Genomic DNA, 17,645 nt, shown 5'->3' on the forward strand with positions numbered 1-17,645 from the left:
TGTGTACGCTGGCAATCAGGACTCGAAGACCTGCTAAAAGAACACTTTGCGAGTGAGATGGTAATTACAAATAAAGCTCCGTCCAGAATTGGCATATCTTGCTGGCGTTACGAAGGCCGGAAGACACATGGGCGGAAGTCTGAGGACCTTGATGTCAAAACATCGTTCAATCGGGGCACTAAGATAATGCCCACGATAAGAGACCTGTTCCCGTTCCTGCAAACATCGACGGGCTCCGTTCCCTTGTTCAACTGGACCTTGCATCATTCTCAAATACGTACCGCAGCCCCAACAGCTTACACGCCTCAACTTCATCTGGTACCTTCATCAACACCCTCATTATTATTTTTTCGTTTGACTCTACAATCGATCTTCTTCTTCATTCATCTGAAACTGAAGCCTCTCAACGATTCTTTATTGCATTGGGATGAAGACAAGTTCTCTCTAGCCAGGACTGTGTATAAAAGTATCGTTCCCCAGACGGTCGAGGTGTTCTTCTCATCATCAGCGGTCCTCAACCTCACAACATGGCCGCTAAAATGTCAGTACGCAGCCAATTGCACTTTAACAACATCACCCATACTGACCAAATCAGTTTCGTCTTCGGCAGCATCAACGGTCAGCTCCAGTCTGCGTTCAGCAAACTGTCGACATTACACGCCAAGAACGTTTTCAGCTTCGCCATTGTCACTGGTAATTTGTTTGATGAAAGCCAAGATGATGAACAGCTCACTGCCCTTCTAGCCGGCGAAATCCAGATCCCATGCCCAACCTACTTCACTGTCGGGACAGTCCCATTACCCGCACAAGTCATTGAGCGAATCGAGAAGGATGAGGAGATCGCGCCAAATCTCCATTACCTGGGCAAACGCAGCGTCACCAAGACCTCAGAAGGCGTTCGGATTGTTACTCTGGGTGGGTTGCTCGATCCTGCCGTCGTCGTGGGCCAGTCCAAGGAACAGCATCTGCCCTTCCACACCGAAGGCGACATCAAGTCTTTGCGCGGCGCCAACAACGCCGACATTCTCCTCACCACCGTTTGGCCGGCCGATGTGTGGAAAAACAGCGCGAAAGCGCGAGAGCAAAACCTCCCCACGGATGCCATCCCTTCCAGCCAAGCAATCGCCGACCTTTGCGCCCATCTCAAGCCTCGCTACCATTTCACCATGTCACCGGACAACTTCGCCTTTGAGCGAGAGCCATTCTTTCCCTCCGAGCCGAGAGGAGAGGAGGATAAGGATAAGGGACTGGATGTGACACGGTTCATTTCACTGGCTCCATGGGCCAACACGGCCAAGGCAAAGTCGATGTATGCGTTCACCCTCAACCGAGAAGCGGTTCTGTCGCCTCCTGTGGGAAGCACCCTCACGCCTTTTTACAAGCCAGCTGCCGCTGCACAGAAACGTACAGCCGACGAAGCCGGCTTTTCGCGCTTTGCAAACGGAAACCACGAGAAGCGTCGCAAGCACCAGCGACGCGAACGCTCTCCTCCACCCGGACCGGAAAGGTGTTTCTTCTGCTTGTCGAACCCCAATCTGCCCACGCACATGATCTGCAGCATCGGCGAGGAGGCATATCTTGCTACTGCCAAGGGGCCCCTACCGTCCGCTGAGACCTTCAAGGCTCAGGGTCTTGACTTCCCAGGTCATCTCATCATTACGCCTACCCCACACATCCCCTCCCTGAATGTCGCGGCTCTCGCCGAGAGCGGCGAAGATGTCAAGAAGACTTTCAAGGAGATGACGCGCTTCCGCGAGTCGCTGCAGGGCATGGTGTCCAAGCAGTCCAAGGGAAAGCTGGGTGCCGTTACCTGGGAGATCAACCGCGCGAGGAACATTCACGTCCACTGGCAGTTCATGCCGGTGCCTGCGGAGATGGTGCGCAAGGGACTTGTGGAGGCCGGGTTCCAGGTCCTAGCTAAGGATACTAATATCGGAAAGTTTGTTTCGAGGGAGTTTGAGACGGCTGATGAGGTTCCCGGTGACTATCTCCGTGTTTGGATCTGGGCGGAGGAGGAGGGCGATGCGGAAAAGGGCGGCGCGGAGGGCGGTCAGGTCATTTCCAAGACCCTGCTGCTGCAGATTGATGAGAACGTCCGCTTCGATCTCCAGTTTCCCCGCAAGGTGATGGCGAAACTGCTTGGTGAGGAAGACAGGGTTGTTTGGCAGGATGTTGGCCAGTCAGTGGAAGACGAGTCGCAGGATGTTGCGGCGTTTAGAGCGGCGTTCAAGGAATGGGACTTTACGCTCTGATTGGGACACATTCATGAAAGACATGGCAATGGCTTCGTCGGGATTGTTCTTGGTTGTTAATCTCTTCGATGATCGTTCACATCTGCGATTCGACTTGGGGTTTCAAGGACATATCTATCCACAGGGCATTGAGGTCTCTGATCATCTTCGTTCAATAGCTGAATGAAGCATCTATAGGGAACAGTATGCACTTAAATAGAAGGAAACTCAAGATGCTGTCTCTTAGAGGCATATTGTTGAATATGCACTTAGCGGTAGCTTATTTGTGAGCCCAGAATCCCGGCCGCCCCACAGGACACAGCGCCCCGCTCTTATCAGCTTATCGTAGTTCCACCCCGGCAGCACCCTGGCCAAAAAATTTCCAGGCTCTCGAGTCTCGCGGGTTGCTGTGCCTGTCACGCCTGTCATCCGTCGTCTGTTCTGTTTCGCCTTTTGTCATTTTGCTCGCCGCGTGCGAAGCATCCAAACTTCGAACCCACGGTCCGCCTCCCCCAACCACCGACAACACACACAGGACCGTTGCCCACGATGCCGTCCACCACGTCAGGACGTATCGTCAAATCTCAGAGGGGGGTGAAAAAGACCCCCCATCAAAAGAACCACCGATGGGAGTCTTTCAGCACCAAGATCTCCAAACTCCATTCGCTCGACCCGCTGCGCAAAGTCCGCCGTCACGATCTCGAAGCCGAAGACCTCAATGCCACCACATCCTACCTGCGCAATGGCCTCGACAAATGGTCCGAACTCAACATCTCACGCGCCTACGTCAACTTCCGGAACCAGGTCACGTCGCTGACCGACTCCCTCGCCCAGATCCTCTACCATGAGGACAGGATTATGGACCTCCTGGTCGAACACACAGAGAAGCACCACAAGGAAACCCTCGAGCCATTGTTGGACCTAATCACCGCCTTCGCCCACGACTTGGGCGTACGCTTCGAGAAGCACTACCCACGAGCCCTGCGCCTTATCGTCAACCTCGCCAGCAAGGTGCACGATGTGGAGGTTATCGAGTGGACCTTCGCCGCCCTGGCCTTCCTTTTCAAATACCTTTCGAGACTCTTAGTCCCCGATCTGCGCCCGACATACGACACAGTTGCTCCCCTGATGGGCAAGGCCAGACAGCCCGGCCATATCGCCAGATTCGCCGCCGAGGCCATGAGCTTCCTGATCAAGAAGGCCGCCGCCCCAAGTCACAAGCAGACGGCGCTACCCTTGATTGTGCAGCATGTACGGGACGACCTCTACAGTATGGAAGGGACGAAGCAGTTCGGTCTTTATAGCCAGGGAATAATGGTCATGTTTGCGGAGGCCATCAAGGGCGCGGGAAACTCGCTACACTCGACAGGATCCGACGTTATCACAGCTTTGGCAAAGGCTGTGCCCGAGGAGGAGCTCGATCTGGCATCGGAAAAACCAACAATCTGGACTGACGTCTGCTGCGGCGTGCTTACATCCACTATCCACCACTCGACACCCGAGACGTTTGCACCAGTGGAAACAAGGATTTTCGAAGATGCGGCGGCTACACAACGACCAATCCTCTTTGTTCAGCTCCTCGGCGTTGCTGCTGGTGTCCGCCAGGGAATACGGATCAACGATTGGGCGCTCCTAGTCAAGACGTTGGGTCAACTTCTCACGTCTCTCTCGACCTTTAAGGACAATGCGGAGTTCATGGCCTCGCCACGGCTATGGCAACGCATAATGATGAATGCGGCTATCATCTGGGCCCAGGCACCTATCGACGCTCTCCTTCCCTCGTTGTCGGCCTTCAACGGCGCTATGACCAAAGAGCCTCTCATGAGGTGGTATATCCCCTTCTGCTCTTACTTGTCAGACTTGCACCCCGATCGATTCAGGGGACTATTTCAGAAAGATTTCCAAAAGTAAGCTTCCTCTCTTCCTCTGTTAGTGATGATCGGTTCTGACTTTCTGCAGATTTATTGTAGCACATTGGTCTGATGCCGCCAACGAAGATTTGCTTTGTGTACTAATACCACATATGATTGAGACGGGTGGTCTTCCTAGCCCCCATGCGAAGGAGAGCTTCCCTCTGCCACAATCTTGGCAGGACCAGATTGTGAGCAAGTTTGTCCGACTCGAAGATACCCCTTTTCCCGAGAGCGGCGGCTTTGGCAAGGACCGCGAAACTTGGAAGGAAAAGTGTCTGCCGATGTACTCTGGTCTCCTGCGCGTGTTGGAGTCTACTTCCGTACATCCCTCCACAAATGCTCGGATAGCAGAAGTCTTGCTTAAGAAGCTCAAACTTGCTCTCCGGCCGTCTTCATCCCTCCCGACTGACGAGGCCAACTTCATCGTCAGTGATGGGTTCCGTGCCTACCTGAGAATGTGCGCGGCCGCGGGGTCTGTCGATCTCAGCCTTGCTCCGTTGCTCAGAGCCGCTGCGCCGAGATTCTGCCGTCTGCCTAAGTTCCTTGAGGCTTTGTTGGACTACGAGCAAGAACTAAACCGCAAGTCTCAAAGCTCGCCGGAAGCTAATAACGGTCGGGGTAACAGCCCTCAAGAGGAGGATCCTTTGGTGAAGTCTCTCATCAAGAACCTCGCTTCTACATCACACGATTTGCGCCTTGTTTCTTTGCGGATTCTCGATGTCCTGGAGACGACACCTGATTCGAACTCGGCTTTGTCGACAATGATCCAAGTGGAAGAACTTCCCTTGAACCAAATGCAAAGCGTCCGCGCTGTCGCTGTGCATCTACGAAAACTCAGTCAAATCTATCATCACATCGAGGAGAGCTTGTGGCTGGTCCAAGCTATCCCGTCCTTCCTTTTCGGCCTTACAACGGTAAAACTCTCGCCCGTCTGGGATGACGCAGTGGAAGCGATGAAGAAGATTTCGGAGACTAAGCATGGTGAGGAGATTGTTGCCGAGCTGGCCTTTGAGTGGCTTGAGGTGCCGTCCCCTCGCTGGACAGGCCCCTTCGAGCCCCCTATCGACGATCACCGCAAAGCCATGACGGACTTCGAGTGTACTGGCCTCATGAGACTGCAGGAGGCTGCAGTCAACACGGGCAAGGTGGTCAGCGAGTTGTCGCAAAAGATGCTGAGCACTTTCGAAGAGGGACAAAAGGCGGTCGAACTTCGCTCGGATCGCGCACGCAGCAAAGCTCTCAAGGTATTCACTGCTCTTCCTGGCTCTGCTGAAAAGCGCTCGAGGAAGATCGTCCCGTACCTTCTGTCCTTCACTACGGAAGAAGGCGAGACTCCGGCTGCTGAGGAGAATGAGGATCAGCCCTTTTCCGAGGAAGACGGAAGCTGGTCACTCCAAGACAGGAAGGCCCTTGTGGGTGTCTTCTCCCACTTCGGCAACCCCAAGGTGCTTTGGCAAAGCCAAAAGGTTTACACTGCGCTCCTGAAGCTGCTAGCCAATGGTGATGTCGAGCTTCAGAAGATGGCGCTCAAGGCAATCCTGGCGTGGAAAAGCGATGCCATCAAGCCGTATCAGGAACACCTTGAGTATCTCCTGGACGAAGCCCGCTTCAAGAACGAACTCACTGTTCTTTTCCAGGGTGACAACAAGATCCGCCCTGAGCACCGCGCTGAACTGATGCCAGTTCTCCTTCGCTTGCTGTATGGTCGTACCATCTCCAAGAAGGGCGCGGCTAGCGGACGTCACGGTCTTCATAACACACGTTTGGCCGTCATCAGACAGCTGGATGTGGCGGATATGGGCAAGTTCTTGGACATCGCCCTTGGCGAGCTTCGCAGTGTCCGTATCCTGGACGGTGACGTCGTCAAGGAGAGCACCTTTGCTGAGGAGCTCATTCCAGTTCGCAAGCAGGTCGGTCTGCTGAACATGGTTGAGGCCATCATCAACGAGCTCGGAACCGCTGTTGTTCCGTACATGGACGCGCTTGTCAATGCTGTCCTGTTCTGTTTGATCACAGCGTGCAGGAATCTGGGAGCTGCCTCTGAGGATCCGGAGGAGGCGGAGCCGGTGCAGAATGCTTCTCTGTACAAGTCGGTGAGGACCACTGGTCTCAAGTGTCTCTGCAAGCTGTTCCAGAATGCGCAGACCTTTGACTGGAAGCCGTATGAAAATGTGATGGTGAAGGAGATCGTCAGCCCTCGCATTGAGAAGCTCCCGGCCGAGACTACTCAAGGCGTTTCCGGTGTATGGAGGCTTCTGTCGACCTGGGCCGTTCTGCCCAAGGCAGCGTTGTTCCTCAATATCGACAAGCGCATTCTTCCGAAGGTTATCGAAAGTCTTGGTGTTGAAAAGGGCAAGGACGAGGTCAAGGTCCACGCGCTCGAGATCCTTAAGAGCCTTATCGGTCTCGCCCAAGCTCCTGCGGCTGAATCCGAGTACAATGAGCTCATTAAGGATGAGCTTTTGGTGCCGAATGTCAACCTTATGCTCAAGGAGATTGGCGGTCTCCTCCGTGATCAGACTGACATCGGAAAGGACCTTCTCGGCACTGCCGTCGATACTGTTGTTCTCCTTGCGCCAATTGTTGAGGCCTCCTCTGCCAGTGTTCAGGATATGGTGGATATTGCTACCTACTTGCTCAACCAGCCAGCACGTCGCGTCAGCCCCAAGATCAAGGGATCCATCCTGCTGATCCTCAAACAGTTCCTCGTCCTGGAAGACGTTCAGACAAATGGGGAGCTGAAGAAGAGAGTCTACAGCACCGTCGCTTCGCTCTTTGGATACTTCAAAGATAAGGAGAACAGACAGACGCTTGCCGACGTCTTGCTTGTGTTTGCCTCCACGGAGCCGTGGGCTCAGGAGGTGGCAGATATCTGCCGTGACTTAAACTCGTACAAGGTGAAGAGGCTGGACGAGCCGGACTACAACACCCGACTCACTGCCTTCAACCGCATCTCTGGCGACCGCGAGACCCCCTTCACAATCGACGAGTGGATGCCGTTGCTGCACAACCTTTTGTTCTATATCAACCAGGACGAGGAGTTCGGTGTGCTGTCAACCAACGCTGCTGACGGACTGTGCAAGTTCATCAGGGCGGCTGAGGCAGCCTGGGCTGGCCCTCAACAAGATGCGTATACTGGCATTATGTCCGATATCATCCTGCCTGTCATCTATGCTGGGTCCAGAGAGGCCTCGGAGACTGTCCGCCGTGAGGTCGTGCGTGTGTTTGGATACTTGGTCGCTCACCTCCCCTCCTGGGATCAGGTTTCTGACTTGACCTTGTTGGTCCCTGCCTCTGATGAATCCGACAAGGCGTTCTTCTTCCATATCATGAGTCCTGCTATCGCCAGACAGCTGCAGGCTCTGCGTATCTTGGAAGCGGCCAATGAGAAGAGCGAGTTCCGGTCTAAGCACATCAGCCAGTTCTTCATTCCGCTCCTTGAACACTTCATTTTCGGTAAGCTGGAAGGAGGTGATGATCACGGCCTTAGCGCGCAGACTATTGCTGCCATCGCTGGGTTGACTGCCTCGTTGGAGTGGCAGCAATACCGCGCTATTATGCGTCGTTTCGTCTCTTTCATTGAGTCGAAGCCAGAATGGCAGAAGCGGTTGATTCGTCTGCTTGAGAAGGAGGTTGATGTGCTGCGCGCCGCTATTGCTCAGAGGCCTAGTGCCGACGCCATGGATGTCGATGGTGTTGAGCCTCCCAAGCTTTGCAGACTTGCTAAGACCATCCCTGATCAGGAGAAGCTTAGCGCTGAGATTGTGAACAACTTCTTGCCTACTCCTATCAAGCACCTCCACGAGAAGGATGAGGCCACGGTCAGCACCAGAGTTCCGGTCGGTGTGATCATCGCTAAGCTTGCCACCCTCCTTCCCGAGCCGCTGCTCAATGAGAAGCTGCCCGGTGTGCTCACCGACATCTGCCATATCCTCAGGAGCAAAGCGTGGGATGCTCGTGAGATGGCTCGCGATACTCTTTCCAAGATCGCGGTCATTCTGGGCCCCGAAAGGTTTGAGTTCATCCTCAAGGAACTGCGCGGCGCTCTTCGCAGTGGTCCCCACCTTCACGTTCTGTCTTATACCCTTCATTCCATGTTGTTGGCTGTCATCCCCACCTTCAAGCAAGGCGATCTCGACTACTGCCTCTCCACCATCATGGCGGTCCTCATGGATGATATCTTTGGTGCTGCCGGTCAAGAGAAGGATGCTGAGGATTATGTCAGCAAAATGAAGGAGGTGAAGAGCAGCAAGAGTCAAGACTCCATGGAGCTGATTGCCAAGACGGCGTCTATCACACGCCTCAGCGACCTTACCATGCCCTTGCAGGCGCTTCTGCTCGAGAAGCTTGATCTTAGGACAGCTCGCAAGATCGACGAGCTTCTTACCCGCATCACCAAGGGCCTCTTGGAGAACCCGGCGGCTGCCTCCCAAGAGATCCTTGTGTTCTGTTATGAGGTCATGCAGGAGGTGTACAAGGCTCAGAAGCCAGAGGATGGGCCCAAGATGGATCCCCGCCTGAAGAGATACATCGTCCAGAAGGCCGCCAAGAGGGCTGATGGAGGAATTACCGCCAAGTATACGTTCAAGCTCATCAAATTCGCCATCGACATCCTTCGTGCTGTCCTCAAGAAGCACGATAACCTGCGCACAGCCAACAACATTGCCGGATTCATGTCTCTGCTCGGTGATGCTGTCTTGTCGATTGAGGAAGAAGTCAAGGTTGCGGCCTTCAAGCTGCTCACCGTCATCGTTAAGGTTCCCTTCAAGAATGGTGATTCCACTGCCCTCTACAAGGTGGCTACCAAGGAAGCTATCAGGTCCATGACCTTGTCTGCCTCAACCGCGTCTGAGCTTGCGCAGGCGGCGTTGAAGCTCATCTCTGTTGTCCTCAGAGACAGGCGTGAGATTCCCATCAAGGAGCCCGCCCTCGACATGCTGCTTAGCAAGTTGAAGGATGACTTGACTGAGCCTCTGTATCGCCATGTCACCTTCAACTTCCTCCGCTCGGTGCTTGAACGTAAGATGGAGACGGCCTCGGTCTATGACACTCTCGACCACGTCGGTACTGTCATGATCACCAACGACGACAAGGACACCCGGGATCTGGCTCGCGGTGCTTTCTTCCAGTTCCTCCGCGAATATCCCCAGAAGAGGAACAGGTGGGAGAAGCAGCTCAAGTTCATCGTGGCCAACCTCAAGTACGAGCGTGAGGGTGGTCGCTTGTCAGTCATGGAGGTCATCAATCTCTTGCTCAAGAAGACGTCTGACGACTTCGTCCAGGAGGTGGCGGCGACATGCTTCATCCCCCTTGTGTTCGTCCTGGCCAATGATGACAGCGAGAAATGCAGACTCGCTGCCGCAGAGCTGATCAAGGAGACCTTCCGCGTGGCAGATAAGGAGCGTCTTACCAAGTTCATGACTCTGATGCGCAACTGGGCCGAGCAAGGCGAGAACATGGCGGTGCTCAAGCTCGCGATTCAGGCATTCGGACTCTACTTTGAGGGTCGCGAACCCACCTCCAAGGACAAGAAGGACGTCAACCTTGTCGTTGACAGGATCACCAAGGTTCTCGGTGATGATGAGACCGTTCAGTCCAACTGGGAGCTTGTCGACACCAGTCTTAACACGGTCCAGACTCTTGTCGCCAAGCATCCCCAGAAGGTCTTGTCGCCTGCCTCTGACGTCTTGTGGACCGAGGTCCGCGACACTCTTGCTCACGAGAACCCCACCGTGAAGCTCACCGCGACCAGGCTTCTCAGCATGTACCTCGCGGACTTTGCCCAGAACGCCGCCGGTGGCCAGCAACAAGCTCCTCAACAAGCACCTCTACACGGTTCCCACGGGCGCGAGTTGAGCAAGAAAGAAATCAGCGACCTTGTCCGCCTGGCACTCAACACCTTCAACGTGCCCGAGGTTGACGAGCCGCTGGCTCACGAGGTCGTCCAGATCCTGCTCTTCCTAGGCAGCTACCTAGACGCCAAGAACACCGACGACAAGAAGGGTGCCGATGAGAAGGAGGAGGAGTTGGAGGATGAGGAGGAAGACGAGGAGGCCGGCGTCCGTAAGAAGCACAAAAAGCCCGTAGACATGGGCTACCTCTTCTACAAGCTCGCCTCCATCATCCGAAAAGAACGCGCCGCCCGGCCCGAGATGCTCGTCGCCAAGCTCTCCGCCATGGACCTGCTCGAATCCTTCTGCGAGAAATCCGACCCGTCCACTTTGCTCGGTTCCATCAAAACCATCATCCGCCCCCTACGCAACCTGACGGACCCGTCCATCCCTGGCCCCTTCTCCTTGAACGAGGTGTTCAAGACCCGCTACGAGCTGCTCAAGACGAAGGCCTTGTCGGTCCTGGATGTGCTGCAACGAAAGCTGGGAAGCTCAGAGTATACTAGGGCGCTGTTGGCCGTTGGTCAGGATATTCGCGAGAGGAGAAACGCTCGGTCGAGTAAGAGGAAGATTGAGGCGATTACGGCACCGGAAAAGTATGGACGGGAGAAGAGGAAGAAGTTTGAGAAGAAGAAGGAGAAGAGGAAGGAGAAGGGGCGGGAGGCGAGGGATGCTAGGCAGGCTTATCATGCTAGTTAGAGGGAGGTGGTGATGATGGAGGTGGTGTAGGAGGAAAAGGAGGGGGAGGAAAGGAATGGAATGGAATGGAATACCCGGTGGTTGATGTACGTTGTTTTTTTGTTGTTGGGTTAGGGTTGGGAAAAAAGTAGAAATATCATTTAATGGGAGTTTTGAAGCATTTTCTGGTTGGTTATAAACATTTTTTTCCTCATTTGAATCTGTCTCACAACATAAGACTACATGCTTCACTACGTGATATACACACCTGTAAGATATGATGGGTCACTGCCTGGGATACACTGTAGTCCATCACAGGCCATGACTTAGACCGAATCCCAGATGGCAATTAGGGAGTTCTATCACTCGTCAAGAAATCAAATCGCAGTCGTGCCTCATGGTTTAGAATTACATGCTAAGCATCATCACTCCCTGCCTCGTCCATCCACAAATATCCCAGAGGTTAGACCCTTTACTCCTCCATCTTGTCCCCGCCCTCTTTCGTTTCCTCTTCCTCCTCGACATCCTTCGCAGTCATGCGCTCCGCGTACTTCTCCGCTTCCTTCCGCAGAGCCTCGGGCACCTCCTGGTGGCGGCCCTTCGTGGGGCCGTCCGCCCCGCTGATCCAGGTCATCTCCAGCTCGAACTCCTTGTCCTTGTTGTCGTCGTGGGCAACGTAGATGATGCGCGCCGCCTCCTTGACCGCCTGCTCCAGCGTCAGGCTCGACTCGCCGTCGCTGCTGAGGTCCAGCTTCTCGAGCTCCGCCTTGGCCGCCTGTCTGCCCTTGCCCGTCGCGGCGCCGTAGTATCCCCAGTAGAGGCCCGAGGGCTCCACCATGTAGAGGAACGGACCGCCGTGCTTCTTGCCCTCCACCTTGCCGCCGGCGCCGACGCTGGGGCCGCTGCCGACCTCGCCGTCCACGGGCGTCTCGAGTTCGCTGTCGTAGCCGCCGATGATGGCCGTGATGCCGAAGGGTCGCACGGATTGGTAGAGCGTGTAGGCTTGCATGTAGCCGCCCATGCGGCCGGCTAGGTCTTTTGTCGAGATGGGCGTCTTGTAGTTGTCGCGCCAGCCGCGCGCCTCGTCGCGGGCACGGTCCACGAAGTGTCTACCATCGGGGATCATGCCGGAGTATACCTATTGATGACAAATTCGTAGTTAGTATTAGTATTCGTCGAACCGGGTCAAATATTATGAGGGGCGAGAAGGTCGGGGTGTGGTTTGTTCGTTGCGATGGCGGGGAGGGTGGTGAAGCTGGCTGTTGCTGCCCCGCAGACGGTCGAAGCTCGCTGATAATGAATCCTGCCCAAACAACAGAGATAGAAATCGAAGTAAACGTACAATGCCCAAATGCCTGTCGACTGTCGCAATGCGCTTGTTGGCGCCCTGCTTGAGCAGCTTGGATGTGATAACCTTCTCCGCCGCCAACACGATGCCGTCCTTGCAGCGGATGCCGATCGAGGTGCTGCCATTCTCAACTGCCTTCATGGCATATTCGACTTGGAAGTTGCGGCCATCGGGGGAGAAAATAGAGTTGGCAAGATCGTAGCCTGTTCCTATGGAAGTCTGTTTGTTGTCGAAGGCGACTCGGTCAGTTTCGTTTCATGTTCGAGAACCATGACTTTCTGCGCCCGGCTACGTTTTGGTCATCTGGGGATGGACGCCCGCTAACGAGGGACTGCCGGGGTTTGACAAGACGTACCATTGTGGCTTAAATGTGAAGGTGGCGATATGCGATGCCGGTATTTGTTTGTGTTTCCAGATTCAAGAGGACGGAGAGGTTCTCGCTGCACTGGCTCGGGCTAGAAGGTGGGTTGCTCAGGAAATGGGTCGTCGGAATGGGTTTGTTTGGAGAGGTGATGGTGGTGTTGCTGGTAGCTGCTCGCTGCTATTGCTTCAGTTCAAGGTGAGCTCCATCAGGCAGCCTGGGAGCTGCGTTGCACTATTGCCCCGTAGCACCTCCCTCCTGCTCCACTGCCGTGCCGCGTGCGGGATAGAAGCTTGGTCGTCCTGAGGCTGAAGTGCTGTGGCGTTTGCAGAGCTTCAGCCATGGAACAGCCAGCCTTGCAACTTTCCAGCCACACCTATTTCATCACCGGCCCCATATAATGTCAGGAACACCCCACAGGCCGTCCCACGAAAACGGAAACGCCTCCTTTTTTATGTAAACAAACCGTTGTATCACCAGTATGAACGCTTCTACATTCCCATGTAAACCACAACATCGAAAGCCACACAGAATCCCAGATGGGCTGGGACCAACAGGCAGGATTGACGCATAATCAGGCTACCATTATATTTGAACCCAACGAGAAAAAAGACGAGATGTCAAACCTTAAAGAGTATCTAAACCTGAGCTGCCCAGCCTTTCCTGGTTTAATTCGCCTATCTGCGCCGGTTGAGTAGAAGGGGGCCACATCTTTTACCAGCTCTGTTTTCCTGAGACCAACACACCCAGCGATACTTGGAAGTCCGCTAACAATATACATACCCAGCAAAAACATAGTTGTACATGCCCAATCAAAATAACGCCGTACATAAAGTCAAACAGCCTCCTCCGTTCCTCCCTTGAAACAGATGAACATATAGCCTGACTCCCAGCTCAAAGCATCTCCTCGTCATCCCTGTACGCCATCAATCTTCCGTATTGGTTTGCCATAGCCTCCTGTTGCCTCCAGTCAACCCCGGAGCTGGCATAAACAGGATCCGAATGCGCGGGGTTAAAAATCGGGCCACCGGTGGCAATGGCGAGAGGGTGGCATGCATCCTTTGTCCGTTCCACAGATTCAGAAAATGCTCGACGGGCGGACTCTTCATACTCACGGCGGGCCATTTCCTCATAACCCAAAGCCATATAGGGCTCCATATCATGATGTGAGTCCGCCGCAATCCAACGACCGTCCCCTGCCTGAATCGGAGTCAGGGGAGTTCCATCGAGGCTCATGACCACCTCTTGTTCAACAGACTGCTGCTGTTGTTGTTGTTGTTGCTCCCATCGGTTCTTGGCCAGAATCTCTTCCTGGTTCACGCTTGTCATACTCCAGTCTAGTGTAGGATTGTCGCTACGGTTTGTAGGAGGGCAGTTGCGCCACAGGTCAATAAGCCTATAGCGCTGTGGATCGTCCACTGACTTGAACAGCTGGAGCTGGCCACGGGATAGGCCTGCCGTGTTCACATGGTGCTTTCTGAGAACAGCTTCAACCTCAGAGAGCGCAGGCGGCTCTGATGTCCCTCTGGGCGCAGGCTGTGACGGTTGAGTATCCTGGGGACGAGTATGAGCCGAGTGGTTGTAATGCGCCGAGACGTAGACAATCTTCGGTTCTTGGTTCGGGACCTGGACCTGTGCGAGTTGCTGAACAGGCTCCAGAGACCACCGAGAAAAGAGAGCAGCAAGTTCGTCGTGTGATTGCATCTTGATGTGATTCTAGGAGGAATGTGAATCGTCTGACTTGCTGATATGCTGTGATGTCATGAGAGATTGTTAGCACGGGATACACGGAGAGTTTGTGGGACGTGACCACAAAAGGCCGTGGTAGGGACAGCTTCGTTGCGCATTACCTGAGACTCGGGCTGTTCTTCTTTCTTGGTAGTCTTGACGATGCCTGTTGTTGGTTGGTTACACGACCCTTCCTGCTGTGCAGTTTGAGCTAAGGAGATGTGGTGATATCCAGCTAGCTGGTTGAGAAGCAAAGCAAGAACTGGCAACAAGAATGAAGAGCTTGTACCGGAGCTTTGGAAACGGATGTATGCTTGTACAACTCGTTTGTATTTGGTGTCAACTATTTAAGGGAAAGTGAACGGTTCTCGGTCGACTCTTGATAGCACGAGAGACGGTGACTCGAGGGTGGAGATTCAAGCGGTGAAGATACGATTTCCTTCCGCGGTATGGAGAGTGAACGGAGATCAAAGAGTTCGTGGTCTGGGATGAGCGACTAGAAATGGCAACGTGACTCGTCTAGTGCTTTGCCGCACTTCTCGGTCGTCGAACTTTGTGAAGTTTCGAAAGTCTGATGCTTGCCGACTGGCTACTGTGATGTGTGTAGTCTGAGGTGAAGAGAGATAGGGGAGCAAGGTGAGAATGGGTGTGGGGGAAGTTAAGACTTCTTATTTGGGCAGGCAACCTCAAGATATCCTCGTGATGAAGAGTATGATGTGAACGAAAATGCACGCACATTTGCATGCAAGATCAAGGAGCGTTGGGAGATGGAGGGGCAAGGCAGGCACACCTGGGTTTGGGACGGCGGGGAGGCGGGGGGGGATGATTGCAAACTAGCGGTATTCGGGCGGCAGATACGGTCAGGGACGCTAGGCTCATGATTGAAGAATAATGACCCGGCGGCACCACCAAAGACGGCGTTTGAACAAACATTGACCATTCAAGAAAGTCGATCATGCTTCGACGAATTCTCGCCGTGGTGTGCTGTGTGTGATACCAACACCCAAAGACAGCCTTGAGCCCCCAAAAAGGTGACCAGATGCAGGTCCTGTCGCCGGTGGTTGCATGAATATTGCCCATCAGGCAGCAAAAAACTGTTTCCAGCATCTTGCTGAGACAATTGAGCGCAGACGGGTTTCGAGAATGTGAACTTTGGTGCAGTGTTTGGTGGTTGGGTTGGGCAGTCACACAGTCAGGCTGTTAGCGTCATCACTGCAATCATGCGTCCATTGATCTGAATGAAAGGAAGGTCGACATGAAACAGCCCGGCCTGGAGCGGCTATCAATCGAGCCTTTCCGCCCAATCACCAGAGAAGGGAAGTGACGCATATGATAAATCGGAAAGATACTTCCCTCTGGTTGGGGGCAGAGCAATCATACTCGAGAACCCTCATCTTGTCTTTCAAGTCGTACGGAGCAGGAAACTTGGAGTCGTGAATTTCATGACACTCCAAAGTCAACGACGAAGGGACTGAACAATAAGCCAGAGCGATGATATGAAAGGGTCCAGAACGACGGGAGATCAAGACATCCCCGCTGAGAAAAAGGACCCATAGGCGGGGTCAAGGCCAGGCTCCATCGGCTGTAACCGTGGCAGGGATTGGCTTAATGAGCAGCCACGTGCAAGGCTATCCAAATGCTTTTGATTGGTCAACCGCGGCCAAACAAGCCACATTTACCCGCCACGGATGACGTTGATCTTGACACTGCTGGCACCAGGACGCTAGGGACCATCTTATCTTCACAGCTTACGGCGGGAGCAGGCCACTCAGTCATCCCTCCCGTCTTCACGTCCAGATCGATTGACCACTGCCCATCTTGGGCGAATAAACAGCCATCCGATCGCAAGTGAGGCAGCCCATTGAACAGCTGGCCCTTCAGTTTTGAGTCAGTCTCTATTGAAAGTTTGCCCCGGGAAGAGGTTCCCTCACAGGGCTAGCGGTGTTAGTTGGCTATCCACTTTGCTTTTGCCGTTGATCTATCTTATCAGACATCATCCTCGAAAACACTCCCTTTCATTTTTCCTATACACCTTCTTTGACTGTCTATCATTAGCTTCATACTTCCGGACTTACAAGCAGCTACATATCGAGCCACCAAGACTACCTTACGATGCCTACAGCTCGCCCTCCCAATTACTGTTAGTAAAAGAGACTTCAGCTTCGTTAATGGACCAAGCGCTCGAGCGGCAAAGCTAGACGCATCGCTAACACATCCTCTGATAGATGCGATCCTAGGGGTTTCTCCAACTGCCTCGACAAATCAAATCCGCGATGCCTACAAACGGTACGACAACAGTTTTCCTACTCACGACTACAGACTACCCAAATGATGATCACCATCAACTAATAAGTGTCCTGATAACGACGACAGCTCCGCCCTCAAGACGCACCCAGACCGCGTAGCAGCCGACGCACCCGACCGCGCCGAGCGCACCCGCAAGTTCCAGCTAGTCAACGACGCCTACTACACCCTCTCCGATTCTCTCCGGCGCAGGGAATATGACGAGCAGCGCAAGATCTTCGGCGTCGGCACCGACTACGTCCCACCATCGTCAGCGTCCTCATCCTGGGGTGGCAGTACCGCCTCAGGAGGAAGCAGTGGAATGCCAGGCGGCTTCGACAATACCTCCGATCCCTTTGCCGAAGCGGACGCCGGCGCGGACGGCGCCGGCACCAGTCCCGCCGGCCAAGCCTTCTCGTGGGCATGGAACTTCTTCACCAAGCAGAACCAGAGCAACAACAACAACAACAACGGCCGCGCGCAGCAGGACCGCGAGCAAACGCAAAATGAGCAGTTCGCCGATGTCTTCGAGGAGATGCTGCGCGAGGAAGGCATGGCCGAAGCCGACGGCACAAACAGACCGACGAACAAGTTCTGGAGCTTGTTAGGCGGAATCAGCGGTGGCGCGCTGGGCTTCATCGTCGCGAACGTGCCCGGTCTGTTGGCCGGCGCGGTTGCCGGGAACAGACTGGGCGCTATCAGAGACGCAAAGGGGAAGAGCGTTTATGCTGTATTTCAGGTAAGTGCCCTGGGTGTGGACTTCTTGAGAGAGGAGGAAGATTCGGAAGAAGACAGCGGTCTCGATTACGAATGACGTTTGATGATGATCGGGCATTAATTGGTTTTTCCTCTTTTCTTCTTATTCACAGGAACTCCCTCAAGCCGACAAGACGAGGCTTCTTACCCAGTTGGCGGCCAAGGTGTTCAGCCATACTGTGGGAATCTGACCAGCCTCTTCGATCTAGCTGGCGTACGGGGTTGTTGTTTCTCTTTCGGGTAAATATATACACAGGGTTCATGATTGGTAACGGCTAGGTTTGTTTGTAGTTTTGGCTGGGCTTTCGGGGCAAGTTGATGACTTTCTACAGAGATTCGATACTGGGTACAGATGCGAAAGAGGGATACGGGTCACAATAACAGACAATCGGAGAAGGAGCGCGCTCGCTTTCTAACTATACCAGAATTCTGTGTAAATGGTTCCACTTTGGTTAG

The 17,645-nt window shown here is 54.0% G+C and overlaps 6 protein-coding genes across 6 annotated transcripts; 3 read left to right on the top strand and 3 right to left on the bottom strand.

Moving 5' to 3' along the window:
- The first annotated feature begins 421 nt into the window (after positions 1–421).
- On the top strand, positions 422–2,480 carry B0H65DRAFT_9717 (CwfJ C-terminus 1-domain-containing protein-like protein). Its single transcript, XM_062831626.1, has one exon. The coding sequence runs from the start codon at positions 528–530 to the stop codon at positions 2,250–2,252; it is 1,725 nt and encodes a 574-aa protein (XP_062685745.1). The 5' UTR covers positions 422–527; the 3' UTR covers positions 2,253–2,480.
- An 18-nt stretch (positions 2,481–2,498) lies between these two features.
- B0H65DRAFT_448125 (armadillo-type protein) lies at positions 2,499–10,913 on the top strand. The gene is made up of 2 exons (XM_062825892.1): positions 2,499–4,138; positions 4,191–10,913. The coding sequence occupies exons 1-2, from the start codon at positions 2,781–2,783 to the stop codon at positions 10,732–10,734; spliced, it is 7,902 nt and encodes a 2,633-aa protein (XP_062685746.1). The 5' UTR covers positions 2,499–2,780; the 3' UTR covers positions 10,735–10,913.
- Positions 10,902–12,739, bottom strand: B0H65DRAFT_448127 (putative 20S proteasome subunit C1). The gene is made up of 3 exons (XM_062825893.1): positions 12,417–12,739; positions 12,056–12,280; positions 10,902–11,851 (listed from the first exon to the last, which is right to left on the bottom strand). The coding sequence occupies exons 1-3, from the start codon at positions 12,417–12,419 to the stop codon at positions 11,186–11,188; spliced, it is 894 nt and encodes a 297-aa protein (XP_062685747.1). The 5' UTR covers positions 12,420–12,739; the 3' UTR covers positions 10,902–11,185.
- Positions 12,740–12,894: 155 nt separating this feature from the next.
- On the bottom strand, positions 12,895–13,326 carry B0H65DRAFT_9790 (uncharacterized protein). Its single transcript, XM_062831644.1, has one exon. It carries the CDS (start codon positions 13,216–13,218, stop codon positions 12,997–12,999), a length of 222 nt encoding a protein of 73 aa, XP_062685749.1. The 5' UTR covers positions 13,219–13,326; the 3' UTR covers positions 12,895–12,996.
- B0H65DRAFT_535262 (uncharacterized protein) lies at positions 12,895–14,126 on the bottom strand (the record flags this gene model as incomplete). Its single annotated transcript, XM_062829025.1, has 1 exon — positions 12,895–14,126. One exon carries the CDS (start codon positions 14,124–14,126, stop codon positions 13,317–13,319), a length of 810 nt encoding a protein of 269 aa, XP_062685748.1. The 3' UTR covers positions 12,895–13,316.
- Positions 14,127–16,262: 2,136 nt separating this feature from the next.
- On the top strand, positions 16,263–17,380 carry B0H65DRAFT_543697 (DnaJ domain-containing protein; the record flags this gene model as incomplete). The annotated part of the gene is made up of 4 exons (XM_062829244.1): positions 16,263–16,290; positions 16,376–16,436; positions 16,524–17,172; positions 17,303–17,380. 4 exons carry the CDS (start codon positions 16,263–16,265, stop codon positions 17,378–17,380), a joined length of 816 nt encoding a protein of 271 aa, XP_062685750.1.
- Between the last annotated feature and the right edge of the window lie 265 nt (positions 17,381–17,645).

The sequence above is a fragment of the Neurospora tetraspora genome (assembly GCF_033439725.1).
Source record: "Neurospora tetraspora strain CBS 560.94 chromosome Unknown B0H65scaffold_1, whole genome shotgun sequence".
Taxonomy (NCBI): Eukaryota; Fungi; Ascomycota; class Sordariomycetes; order Sordariales; family Sordariaceae; genus Neurospora; species Neurospora tetraspora.